Below are 14,545 nucleotides of genomic sequence, written 5' to 3' on the forward strand. Positions count from 1 at the left end.
AACCTATGTATGTGTCTGTGACACTGAATTGAGACACTTTAGAACAGATGCAGATGTAAGCAAAAGGAATCCTAGGTGCTCTTGCTATAAGCAGCTTTCTTCAGATGTAGAAATCTTTAAATCTTTACTTGGCTTGTAGGACAACCCATCTGTCTTCTTTTTCCCTCCCCTCCCACTTATGAAGGGAGCTGAGTTAGAAACATGTTTGTCTACGAGGAAATGTGTCTGGTGTTGGTGAGGAATTCAGTTCTGATATAGGATTATGGAGTATTAAACTTTGAGTAGGGTCCTTGGACATAATCTGTTGCATTCTAGGGGAGGTATCATGAAAACACATTAGAACTACTTTCGAAATAGTGTCTGTTCAAATCTGCCACCTTGACAGGATCCTAAAAGATGGAAACTAAATTGATGTGGTATATTAAGTTTAGCATGACCTTGAACAACTGGTTTTACAGTTTGGCTGTTGTTGTGGGTGTCACCCACAGCATACTATAAAAGTGAGCTGCATCTCCACGGGTTCAGTCTTAGAGCACCAGCTGGTGAGCAATGCAAGGAGCAGACGTGTAACCAACTTACATCATCTTCAACATGAAGATAGCTACAGTGCCAATGCTTCTGACCCTGGCTCTTTGCCTCATACAAGGTGAGCAATTTACCTGTAGTCTAAGCCTCTTGCCACACATCCCAAAGCTCTGGGCAGGGACTTGTCTCTCTCCCTCCCTCTTCAGTATATATATATATCCACACATATATATATATATATATATATATATATCCCTGAAATACCTTGTCAGACATAGAATTTTGAAGAATTACATATGTGGTTTTATAACTATGTTATCTTTAGAAATGACAAGTAGATTGAGATAATCTGAATTTTTATCCATCAGAAATTCTTCCATTAATTCAACATTAATTCTGAAAAGCTAATAGATTCTTCTCCGTATTCCCCTCACCAAACATAAAAGTTCATAACAATATGAATTACATATATTATACATACATAGGATATTAAGTCTATGAATTGATGCTGATATGAATTATGTGTATAACAGATATTTAAAACTTAGATGTACTTAATATATATATTTTAATACTATATTTGTAAATAAAACATTAAAAAATCAAATTCAGTCATCTGTTTTTATTTTAAAGCAGTAGTGCTTTTAGCAAATTTTATTCTTGTGTTTTCAAATCCTAAATGGATTGAAAATATTTCATCTAATTGGTAAGGGACTTCTATGGGAGCTAGGAAGTAGGTTTTTCCTTTTGCTATTTGAATTTGAAGGGAACACAAGATTGCCTAGACTTAACCTGCTGTGAAGCATTTACATATTTTAAAAGGAAACCTCAGAGATGGAGAGTGAGGAGACCATTATACACAAATGATGCCCACTTTCCTAAAAAAAGTGTATAGGTACAAAAAAAGTCTGTTAATGAGAGAGTATATTAGTCTGTGATTTTAATTAATCTTAATATTTACCAGATCTCTAATTTTTGTGGCTATAATGAGGAGGCAGAGATACAAGAATTCAGAAAATTTAATTTTATGTATATATATGATATAAACTGTATGCTACACTATACCTTAAAACTATAATTGATATATTTGATAGGTGTACTATGTTATAATTTTAAAAGAGGCCTGCAATACTTTGTTCTGAAAGGATCTTTTAGAAATTAGATATTTTGAGGGGGTCAGAAAGCATATGAGTAAGTATTATTTTTCGAAGTAATTGGAACTTTATGAGCGAGAGATCTTTGTGACTGTATATACTGCCTGGTGCAGTGCCCTCACTTCATTTGCCATGGTAAATTTTAATGTGTTCAAATCAATTTGTGGTTTTAAAATACACTGCCATTAAAATAAGCAAGATACTACACTCAGTACATTGTTTGTTTTACTTATTAAATGTTTTACATTCCCTTAACTTTGGTTTCTGTATTTTTGTCCCAGATGCTGCCAGTGAAGGTGAAAATCAGGTTAGTCCTGCTTTTGCTCTTCATTGAATTCATTCCAAGATCCCTAAAGAAAAATGTTCTGTGGCCAACACCTTCATATTATAATACAGATATATTATACTCATGGGTACTAATAGCTCTTGTTAAAAACACAGAAATAGGTCTTTATGAATCAAGACATGAATCACACACACACACACCAGTCAATGTATTAACGATAATGGATATCTGCAAGAGGCAATCTACCACACTAAAGGAGTGCTTTAAAATTCCATAAACAAACACACTAGTGAATTACTATTGTTCAGTTTAACAGCTGAAAAGTCATGATACACATAGGAAGCTGAAATAAGTTTTCTTGTGATCATTATGCAAAAAGGGGCCATCTGTATCTTGTATATAGTCAGTGTATATATTTCATTCAATACATATTTACTGAGCATCTGTTGTATGTCAGATCCTGTTTGAGATGCCAGGGATATAAAAACAAAAAAGAACCCTGCTGTCATGGAGCTTACATTTTAGTGGAAGAAAACAAACAAGTTAATAAGTAAATTAGTAAAATATATACTACATTAAATAATGATTAGTGCTAGAAGAAAAATAAAACAGGATGGAAGACAGGAATTTCTGGGGATGGAGATGGTATCAGTTCAGGTGGGAGTGAATCATGAAGTTACTTGTAACTCACAGCAGACCAGGCAGAAGCACCTGTGATGGCAGAGGCCCTAACACTGGAAGGGTCTGTACCAACTCTTAGGGATCTTTTGATTGAGAAATGAAGGAATCATTTTCTATAGAAATTAAACATTTTTTAATCTATTTGAAAGGCACGTTGAAAGAGCCAGTTACACACACGCACACACACACACACACACACACACACACACACACACAACTGTGCCTTTATTTCAGATTGAAAATATTTCTACTTATGTAGCAGATATTTGCTATGTTTCTCAAAGACCACGAACATTGAAAGAATAAAATAGTAAAAAGATTCTTTTCTACACCAAAACTCTTATAAATGTGGTTAAAATACTCTTGCTGTATTTTATTGTTACATTTTTTTTAAAAAAAGGAACAGGAATATTCTAGAGAATTCCATTATAGTCTCTATTATTTCATTTAAGTTTGCTGATTAAAGAGAGGTTCAGAAACTTCTATTGCAGAAGTAGAGTGGGATGGTAGGGTAGAAAAAAGCCTGGATTTTTGAGAATCGAACAGCATGCTCATTTGGATATTTCATATTGGAAAAAGAAGGGTATTGTGTAAATCTTACTGAGCATGAAGCCATAATTTTCTTTTTTCAGTGTCTATGATAATGGGTAGTAGTTTTGGTGGATATTTCAAATTTTGCACTGATATTTCTCATACTATTGAACTCTATTTCACTGAAAAACATTTTAAAAGCAGAAATTTAGCCACCTCTCATGTTGGCATAAGCAAAAAGAATATAAAACGTAATTATTTATCTGGAAATATTTCTGATCATAGTCTTTGGATATTTTGTCAGAAATGAAAACTATTAATTTAGTCTTTCTTATAGTGCTGGAAATTTTATTTTCCAAGTTCAGTAGCTCAAGTTCTTTCTAGTACCATAAAAACATGTTGAATGTTACAAACATGAGCCAGAATAGCACAGAAAAGCACTGGAGTAATCTGCAAGGATCTTTACCATATGCTTAAATTTGTCATCCCAGAAGGGTTATTACGAAGCCACGGCAACCTTGTTAGTGCTCTAACACAGAGCAGGGGTGATGCCAGCTCCTGAGGGGTTTATGATGATGCCTGGGGAGGAAAAATGGAAAACACTGGGCGATATCACAGCCAGTGAAGGAAAACAGAAAGAGCTTGGCCCTACAGGGCTCCAGTTTCTCTGAGACAAGTGGAGAAAACACAAAGAGCAACTATAACAAACAAAACAAAACAAAAATGAGCCAAAGACTGGAAGTTAGATTGCAAGTAATTGGTTGCTGAGAAGTCATCTCACCAACTCAGGATTCCTTTATGGTCCAGACCTGTTCCTGTTTCAGCCCTCTCTATTATGATCATTGGGAGGCTATTTCATTTTTCCCAGAGAAAAACACAACTGCTGATTTCAATTTTTATGGCCTTTTCCTATTTCCCAAGAGAATACACTGGATAACCTCATGACTCAGAAAAATAGCATCAAGTTCCATCTTTACTAATGACAAACTGTGAACAAATTTCTTAACCTGTTCTCTGGGACTCAGTTGTCCATTCATTATAAAAATAAAAGTGTGTCTTTCTAGGATTTAGGTATTTTTCTAATTATGACATAGGAGAAGTCCAATTCAGGAATTATCTTGATTGATAATGTTCTTTTTCAGTTGACCGCTAAAAACTATTTAAAGCTTCATTCTAGTGTTATGAATCTTTGTTTTCAGCACTTTCTTTAAGACCTACCTCACAAGGGATATATTTCTATTACAGAGACACCAGGCTGTTCTCTGATTCCATGACAATGTTTTTATCTAGACTTTATAGAATCAGTTATATCCAGCCAGCTAAGCAGTAACTTGCAATACTGGCATAAGATACTATAGAATCAGAGACCAGACACAAATCTCAAGATGCCCAGTTGTCAGTCTGTTGCCGGAAATTATTGCTCTGCTACTCAGATAAGATCACTGGGTAGTGATAATAATCTTAGAGATGTTTTAGTAGGTCACCCTTAGCGAAATTTCCTAGGGCTGGTCTCTGAAATTATTTATTCTTCTTCACCATTAATCATTCATTCTGCAAGTGCTACCAACTGCCTCCCGTCTATAGGATGCTAGGTTAGTTACATGATTATCCATTAGATGGTAAGCACCATTTAGGCAAGGATCCTTCCTACCTTATTTAATGCTGTATCCATGACACCCAGAAAAGTATAGTATCCTCATAATAAGTGTTTGTTGATTAACTGAATTATTATTATAAAGATATAGGAGGCTGAATAGAATTCTATAATCTGTCCTTTGGAAGAGGTTGCATATGTCAGAGTTGGAGCAAAGGCTTGATTGATTTACTTAGTTTTTCTGGTACAATGATCTTTATGCTTTGTTTTTTCAAAGTCAAAACAAAACAAAAAGCCAAAAGAAAAAGAAAAAAGAAAACATAGATTACAAAGGCTTTAAAGGACCAGTGGATTTCCTAAACTAATAGGTAGTATAACATTTTAAATCAGTACTTTACTAGGTAGTGCAAATGCACCATTAATATTAAGCTCCTAGAAAAAAAGTGAGTGACATATAGCAGGCCTTCATCAAATATACTGCAACATTTTCATATACCTTTTAATGGCAAATATTATTGAACTGTGTGCTAGGTATTTTATATGCATCATCTTAGCATACTCCAATAATAATAATGGCAATAGCAACAACAACTATAATAGTAAAGCAGGAGGAAGAGGAGAGGTAGAGAATCTAATTATTGAATATCTGCTAGGTATCAGGCACTCTTCGAGGGATTTACATGCTTATGATATTTAATCCACACAAAACTTATGAAACACATATACTTATATCCTCTGTTTTTACAGATAGGGTAAGTGAGCCTTTGAGAAGTTCATTTGCTATGGCTGTTGGGCTTGTAAATGCGAACCCTGGAAGATAAGCTCAAATCTTTTGACTCCAAGTCCCTTGTTCTTTCCATTTCACTAATGATTTTAGATGAATGCTTTTAGGTGAATTTTCAATCTCCAACAGACAATCCAGACTCATTACTTTTATTTGTATTATCTGTATCAACTGAGTGAATGTTTTCCATACAAAGGGGGTGGTGGTCATGAAATAATATTGTTCTTAGAAGGTAAAGTCTTGCTTTGATGAGGTTTCTGTAAACACTTTTTTCATATTTTCCTAAGGAAACATGCAATGAATATAGGGCACTGATGAAAAATGGAAAACTGTTCTGTTCCCAAGATAAAAACCTTTTTCAAAGCCCTGATGGAATAGTGTTCATCAACAAATGTGCCACATGCAAAATGATATTGTGAGTAAAGTTTAATCTTTCTTTCAAGTGTTTTGAGTTACCAGTTATTCTCTGAACTACTAAATGTTATTATTTTTATTTTCTGTCAAATATATTTTTCTAAATCTAAGTGGGTAAATAAAAATGCTTAGCAGATCACTGTGATACCTAGCATCAAGTAAAGTTGGATAAATGCCACCCACTCGGAAAGATTTTAATAATCACTCATGGTATTCCAGAATATCCCAGAGGGCTTGGTATCAATACCTTATGCAGCACTTAATAGTTTTTTGAGGATGTACTTCCAAGTTGAGTTTTCTGACCCTGGGAGAAAAGAATTCTTGAGCCTGTTAAGACCTGACTCTGTTGTACCCCTGAGAATGATGCCAGACTCTTCTTGTGAGAGCCAACCAGGAGAATCAGGATACACCCTGACTCTGTGAGCTGCCAGTGTCTTCAGACATCTAGGATTATGCTAGCATGAGATGGACACTAGGATTGACTGTGGCTTCCAACTCCCCACAACTCAGAAAGAATTAATATCCCGGAGGTTTACTGACATCTTTGCAATGCTTTTTAACTATTTCCTTCTCTCCAGTGACACTCCATAGGTGGTAAAGGCTTGAGTTATCAGTTGCAAGTCCTCACATCAAAGGGACTGAATTTGTTTTTGAACAGGGAATTCATTCTTGGTTTCTGACCACCATCAAAAAACATCAACTCTGGTACCAAGCCAATACAAAACTTACCCACTGAAGATAATTATGTTATAATCAGCTTTTAAAATGCCAAGTTGGTAATGTGTCAAGGGATTTAATCTGACATAGTCATTAATATTGGGATAATGAAGCTCTGATCACATGTGCTGCTACTAATGAAGACACTGTAGGAAGATGAAGGAAGGCAGGGCAAAATTTAGGGAGGGAGGACTCCCAGGGCAAGTTGAACAATCCTTTCTTAGTCTCTTGAAAGCTGAATGTAAACCAGCAGGTGTAATATTTACTAAAGAGTTTCCTCCTTGTTACATAGGATGTTTCGTTAGGAGACTGAAACTATAAATAGAATAAATTTATTGAAAAATAATTTAAAATAAAAATTAAATGCCTTTAGACATACAAGGCAGGTTATTTATCACTTTGAAGTCACTCACGCAATTATTATCTTTATTACTTATGTAAATTATGTTGGGATAAACTTGGCTTCTTAACCTGGAAAGGAGGAGACTGTATGAGGCATTAAAGTTATCTTTAAATTGCTGAATTTACTCTGTGGGTCCTTAGAGATTGGAACCTCAGACCAAGACAGGTGGGTAGATTTTGGATCAATCTGAATATGGTCTTTCAAAGAGAGCATTCCAAAAATGATATAAATTGCTTTTACAGTTGGTGACAACCTGGATGATGGAAGTATTTAAGGTGGGTAATCTGTTATACAGTTAACAGTAAAGATTCTTGCCTTTAATAGAACCACATTTGAGATATATTTCAGCACTGAGGAGAGATTTACAGTACCTGTGGTCATTTCCAGACATACCTCCACTTCTGACAAGCTAGATTAAGCTGAGAAGAATAGCCAAAATTAAGTTTACCATGTATGATGTTAGACCTAAAATTGGTCAAGCATGTCTGAGCTATTCTATTCTTTGCTCTCTTCCAGAGAAAAAGAAGCAAAATCCCAGAGAAGGGCCAGGCATTTAGCAAGAGCCACCAGGGCTACTGCCCCAGCAAAGGTGAGACTATTCGGAGTCAACTTGTCATATCTGCTTTGGAGATTACGTTCGACTCTATTTAGATCTCTTTATTTCCTAATTACTAGGTCATACCTGTTGTGAGGCCAGCTACTTAGAAGGGAGGGAACATGGCGTAGTACATGGGTAGGCTAAATATCTGGTACAGCTTGTCCATAGGCCCAACCCATGACCCAACTCTCTGAAAACATTTAGGGCACTGACAGATGCTAAGAGGTGGTGTCAGCCAGTGTGATGTCTGCCTTCCATGGCCATTTCTCATTTCTACTGTCCTGTCTTAGTTCCACAACAAGAGACTTCATGGGACTGTAGAACTAAGTTCAAGTCTCAGAATTTGGACAATTTATGTATATCTGGGTCTCAATTTTTTCACCTGTGAAATGGAATGTGGATCAAATGAGAAACTAAGTTTTAAAAGCCAGCTACAATGTTTAACATGTGTTAGCAGACATTTGACTCATTTTATTTCCTTTCTCTTTTCCTCTTTTTCTTCCGACTGAACGTATTTTCTGATACTTGGAGATTTCCCCTAATTCAAGTAGACTTGCTTGTTTATATCTATTTTGCAAATTGGGATTCAGGCTAATATTTGTTGGAGAAAACTGTTCTGGGGTAAAAATTTTTTTTTAATTAAATAAAATGAAAGAAACTCTACAGATGCAACCCAACACATAACCATTTCCCTTTATAAATAATTTATTATACAAAAATTCTTATTTATACAAAAAAATAAAAGTTCTAGGCCCAGACTGGGTGAAATCTCTGTCTACAACGTCTTACAATACGTTATTGACAAAGCTGGGGCTATTGCCAGGTATTCTGACAACTACTTATATTATTCCAGGTCTCCTACATAGCGTCTTCTCCAATATCTTCTTTCTCTTCCTCCTCTCCTGCCTCTGACACATAACTAAAATGATCGGTCAGGGAAGGCACACCCAAATTACGTTAATATCCCTGGTCTAACCAAGCTACCATCCTCCCTGTCAGTGTTACTCAGGACTGTCTGAGCAGCTCAGCCTCCGAAGTAGACTGAGTCAACCAAAGTCTTTGCCCCGGCTCAACCAGTCTCACTTTTAAAACAATAACATAGCTCAATTGACCACACAATTGGTCAATAACTACAAACTCTTTGAGCAAAAGGGAGCTGCTTCTATGTTCCCCCAAATCTGTGAGGGTCAGAAAGCTTTACTGGTACTTTTCAAATCTGCCTTTCTTTGTGACATTTAGAGAGAGGCTTACTCTAAAAAATCCATTCTCTTCCTCCTCCTCCTTTTTCTTCATGAAAAACTGATATATCATTGGTGTTTAAAAATATAAAATACCAGAAAGTGACAAACAAAAATCCCCCAAATACACACACACACACACACACACACACACACATCATTCTTAAACCTACTATTTTAAAACATTACTAGTGGTATGTTTTCATATGTAGACACACATTTACTGAATTTTAATGAAATAGGATTTTTAAGAAATAAAATTATAGACTATTAAGACATTATACTTCTCTGTTACAATTTTATGCCTGAATTATAATTTTGACCTCTAGATAAAGTTCCTATGGTTACATGTTTTGCTACCTAGGAAATTATTTACTTATAAATTAAGGCATTTAATATTTGGCTGTTTGCCTTCAAGTAATTTCTGTCTAGATGTTTACTTGTCTGTGTGTGACTAGATTAATGCAATTATAGTATGTTTTTACTGCTGTTATTTTCCTCTTAACTGTAAAAGAAATCAATCTACTTTCTCTGCATAGATTTTTCCCATCAAAAATTAACCCTTTTCTCCACACCCTCTCCAGCATTTATTGTTTGTAGATTTTTTGATGATGGCAATTCTGACTGGTGTGAGGTGATACCTCATTGTAGTTTTGATTTGCATTTCTCTAATGATTAGTGATGTTGAGCATTCTTTCATGTGTTTGTTGGCAATCTGTATATCTTCTTTGGAGAAATGTCTATTTGGTCTTCTGCCCATTTTTGGATTGGGTTGTTTGTTTTTTTGATATTGAGCTGTGTGAACTGCTTGTAAATCTTGGAGATTAATCCTTTGTCAATTGCTTCATTTGCAAATATTTTCTCCCATTCTGAGGGTTGTCTTTTCGTCTTGTATCCTCTTGCCCTGTTGGTAGGAATGTAAATTGATACAGCCACTATGGAGAACAGTATGGAGGTTCCTTAAAAAACTAAAAATAGAACTACCATACAACCCAGCAATCCCACTACTGGGCATATACCCTGAGAAAACCATAATTCAAAAAGAGTCATGTACCACAGTGTTCATTGCAGCTCTCTTTACAATAGCCAGGACATGGAAGCAACCTCAGTGTCCATCGACAGCTGAATGGATAAAGAAGATGTGGCACATATATACAATGGAATATTACTCAGCCATCAAAAGAAACGAAATTGAGTTATTTGTAGTGAGGTGGATGGACCTAGAGTCTGTCATACAGAGTGAAGTAAGTCAGAAAGAGAAAAACAAATACCGTATGCTAACACATATATATGGAATCTAAGAAAAAAATGGTTATGAAGAACCTAGGGGCAGGACAGGAATAAAGATGCAGACGTAGAGAATGGACTTGAGGACACAGGGAGGGGGAAGGGTAAGCTGGGATGAACTGAGAGAGTGGCATGGACTTACTTATATATACTACCAAATGTAAAATAGATAGCTAGTGGGAAGCAGCCACATAGCACAGGGAGATCAGCTCGGTGCTTTGTGACCACCTAGAGGGGTGGGATAGGGAAAGTGGGAGGCAGATGCAAGAGGGAGGAGACATGGGGATATATGTATATGTATAGCTGATTCACTTTGTTGTAAAGCAGAAACTAACACACCACTGTAAAGCAATTATACTCTAATAAAGATGTTAAAAAAAAGAAAATTAACCCTGCTTCTTACTCTCAGAATAAGATGCTTTGTTCAAGAAGTTTCCTCCTATAGACATCCTCTCTCTCTTGCATCATCAATTTCTTCTTCATTACTATGTATGTCATTCTTTAACCTTATGACTCTGATATCCAATCCATCAACAAGTCTTGGTTTTGCCTCCAACGTATATTCCAATTTGACTCCTTTTCATGATTTCCATTCCTACCACCCAAGTTTTCTGAAATCCTCCATAATTTCTAATCACTAACATCTTTGGCCTATGTAGAAACTTTTGTTTTTTAATTGATCAATTCATTCATTCAATGTTTCTCATTAAGTTGCCAACTTTGTAGGATATTGAATTTATAGGTGTGCATGTATGTGTTTCTAAGTTCCCTTTTTTGTTCATATTGTTCATTTCTTTAATAACTAATAAGACAAGTCCCCTTTCTTAGCTCACTTTTTCAAAGTTGACTTACCTATGCACAGATATATATTTTTCCACATATATATTTGAAATAAAAAATTTACTAAGTTTATTAAAAATCCAACTTGAGTTTGGGAACTCAATGTGGTTACAGCTACAGAGAATTTATAAATTAATTTGGGTAAAATTGACTTTTTACGATAGTAACTTGCCCAAGTCAAAGGCATAGAATATCTTATTAATTCATATAATTCTTGTGTATCTTATGAAATCTATGAAATATTCTCCACAGGTATTTTTTGCCAATACCTAGAAAATTTGTAATTTTATTGCTCTTTTGAGTGGTATTTTGTTGTTTATGGTATTTAAATCTGATTATTGTTGGCATAGACAAATTCTATTGATTTCTATAGGTTTATGTTCTGTTAAAAACCTTTCTGATATCTTGTTAATCCTTATAATTTATCTGTTAATTCTGTTGTCTTTTTCTTGGAAGTTGATCACATCATCTGCAAATAATAGAAGCTTTATAACTTCCTTTTCAATCTTGTCACTTCTTTATTTCTTTTTCTTTCCTTATATCATTGGTGAGGATCTAGAGTTCAATACAGTAGTTCAACAGTAGCAATGATAATGAACTTCAATCTGCCCTTTCTCTGCGTATATTAAATGCAATATAGCTAAAGTTTCTCCATTAAGTATAATGTTTACCATAGGTGTTTTTTCTATAAACTTTAGTCAGTCAGTTTAGGAAGTTCCTTTCTGTTTTTATTCTTCTGAATATGTTTTGATCATTATCACATGCCTTCTCTGCAACTATTGAAATAACTTTATAATTTTTCTCTTTCAGTCTATTAACGTAATACATTTTTTGATAACCATGCTAAATGTTAAATCATTATTATCTTCTTAGGGTAAATCATACTTAATCATAATGCATTTTTAAATACACTGTTGAATTTGCATAGTTATTATTTAGAAAATTTGAAAGTATTTTTGTAAGTAAAATGAGTCTATACTTTCCCCTTGCTAATTATTCTTATCTGGTTTGGGAATCAATATAAAATTACCCTGAGGGGTGGCACTTCAGACTATTGCTGAATAAGGAGGTCAGCTAATTCCCTCCCCAAAGAACAACTATAAGGCTACACAAAATTGAGTAAAACAACCATTTTAGCATTCTGGAAATTGACCAGCAGCCTGTTAATCTGACAATCAGTTATGCTTGAAAAACTGTTGAACTCTGGGTAAGAACAATGGAATTCTGTGATGTTCTTGCTTAATGATAGTCCCATCTCACTCCCATGGCTTGGTTGATATGGAGGGTCTACCAAAGCAGAGCAGGCTATGTGGATCAGCAACTGCACTGCAAATGTTGAAAGGGGTTTATTTAATTTTGAGTAGTTGGAAACTGACATATCCAGAGATATTTTTGGTTACTCCAGTAAGGAGAATGATCTTAGGTTATAGCAGTAAGCATATTTCTGGCTATGTCTTCATAACAGGGCAGCAGAGACAAAAAGGGACTAAGCAATTCACAAAGTCCTGGACAATCATAGGGATGTGTGCAAGCACTTAGAAGACACAAGAAAATCCCAGTGGAAAGCAAATGCTAGGGTAGACGTAAAAATAGCCTGAATTTTGAGTACCCTCTCCTACATACACAGGTCCATCTGTGGAGGATGGACACCTTACTGGCTTGAGGCGTTTGAGCATAAACTGTGTCTAATCATTGGCCTACTGCTAAGTTACACAGATCCAGGGAGAAAAAACCTAAAAAGTCAGGCTTAAAAAAAACAAAAAACTACAGTCATCCCTCCATGTCTGTGGGTTCCACATTCATGGATTCAAGCAATCACAGACCAAAAATATTAAAAACAGACAAACTCCAGAAAGTTCCAAAAAGCAAATCTTGAATTTGCCCCATGCTGGCCACTATTTACATAGTATTTATATTGTACTTACAACTATTTACATAGCACTTAAATTGTATTAGGTATTGTAAGTAATCTAGAGACAACTTAAAGTATACAGGAGGATGTGCATAGTTTATATAAGGGACTTTAGTATCTATGGATTTTGGTATCCATGGGGGTCTTGGAACCACTCCCCCAATGGATACCAAGGTATGACTGAATAAACATTTTCTTAGCGTACACATCAACAGCTGCACACTATGGGAGAGCAAAAGATCAGAGATTTAGCTCAACCAAAGAAGCAAACAATAAAACAGTGAAAATAATCTTTGGAATAAAATCATAAATTGAGTTGCTAAACTATATTATCTATAATGTCCAGTTTTCAACAAAAATTATGAAATAGGCAAAGTAAATAGAATATATGAACCATAGTTGGCATGAAAAAATGTTAATGGAAACTGTCTGAGTGGTTCCAGATGTTAGTTTGACAGACAGGGACTTAAAGTAGCTATTTATAAGGTGTCCAACACTAAAGAAAACAATATTTGAAGAGTTAAAGGAAAATGTAATAACAATGAATAGAGATTTTCAGTGAAAAGTTATATATAACACCTTCATATACACTTGTATATGTATATGTATATATATATACATATATATATGTATATATATAACCAAATGAAAATTCTGGAGATGAAGGGCACAATAACTCAAGTTTTAAAAAATCAGTAGAAAGGCTCAAAAGCAGCTTTGAGATTGTATAAAAAAAAAAGAATTAGTAAACTTGAAGAAAGATTAATAAAGTTTAACAAAAGAAGTACAGAAGGAAAAAATATTGACAAAAAATGCACAGAGTTGCAGAGTCCTTGAGACATCAAGAATGCCAGTACGTGTGAAATAGGAATGCCAGAAATAGAAGAGAGAGACTGGATAGAAAAATTACTTGAAGGAATAATGGCCTAAAATGTATCAAATTTGATGAAAGAATGAATCTTTATATTCAAGAATTTCAACAAACTCTAAATGGGACAAATCAAAGAGATCTACACTTAGGCTCATCATGATCAAAATGTTGAGATCAAGAGAAAGTTTTAAAAGTAGCAAAAGAAAAATGACATGTTATATATGACTGGCTTCTCATTCAAAATAATGAAGGTCAGAAGGCAATGGAAAGAGATGGAGATATTCCCATATCAATGAAATCTGAGAGAATTTGTTGCTAACAGATCTGTCTTATAAGTAATAATAAAGTTCTTTAGTTTAAAGGAATGACCACCAGATGGTAACTTGGAATTAGAGAAAGAAATAAAAAGCACCAGAAATGGTAAATATAGGGGTTAATATGAAGTACTCTATAAATATATGTCCCTTATTTTCACCTAGCTTCTTTTAAAGATATAATATTGTATATAGCAATGATTATAATGCTGTTTTATTGGGTGTATAAATATAACATGTATGATAGTTACAGTACGAAAGGAGACAGAGAAAATAGAGCTACAATTGGGGCAAAGTTTCTATATTTTTCTAGAATTAAGTATTAATTGGTAGTAGATTGTGATAAATTAGGATGCTTATTGTAATCACTAGAGTAACCGATCAGAAAATGACATG

General features: G+C 34.7%; 1 protein-coding gene across 1 annotated transcript in view; it reads left to right on the plus strand.

Annotated features, from left to right (window-relative positions):
- The first annotated feature begins 574 nt into the window (after positions 1-574).
- The window catches only part of SPINK5 (serine peptidase inhibitor Kazal type 5), an 80,220-nt gene continuing 66,249 nt past the window's right edge, over positions 575-14,545 (plus strand). Inside the window, 4 exon segments of the mRNA XM_059919546.1 lie at positions 575-646; positions 1,961-1,986; positions 5,843-5,970; positions 7,606-7,678. Coding sequence (XP_059775529.1) covers positions 592-646; positions 1,961-1,986; positions 5,843-5,970; positions 7,606-7,678 — 282 coding nt within the window. The 5' untranslated portion in view covers positions 575-591.

The sequence above is a fragment of the Balaenoptera ricei genome, chromosome 3 (genome assembly GCF_028023285.1).
Source record: "Balaenoptera ricei isolate mBalRic1 chromosome 3, mBalRic1.hap2, whole genome shotgun sequence".
Taxonomy (NCBI): domain Eukaryota; kingdom Metazoa; phylum Chordata; class Mammalia; order Artiodactyla; family Balaenopteridae; genus Balaenoptera; species Balaenoptera ricei.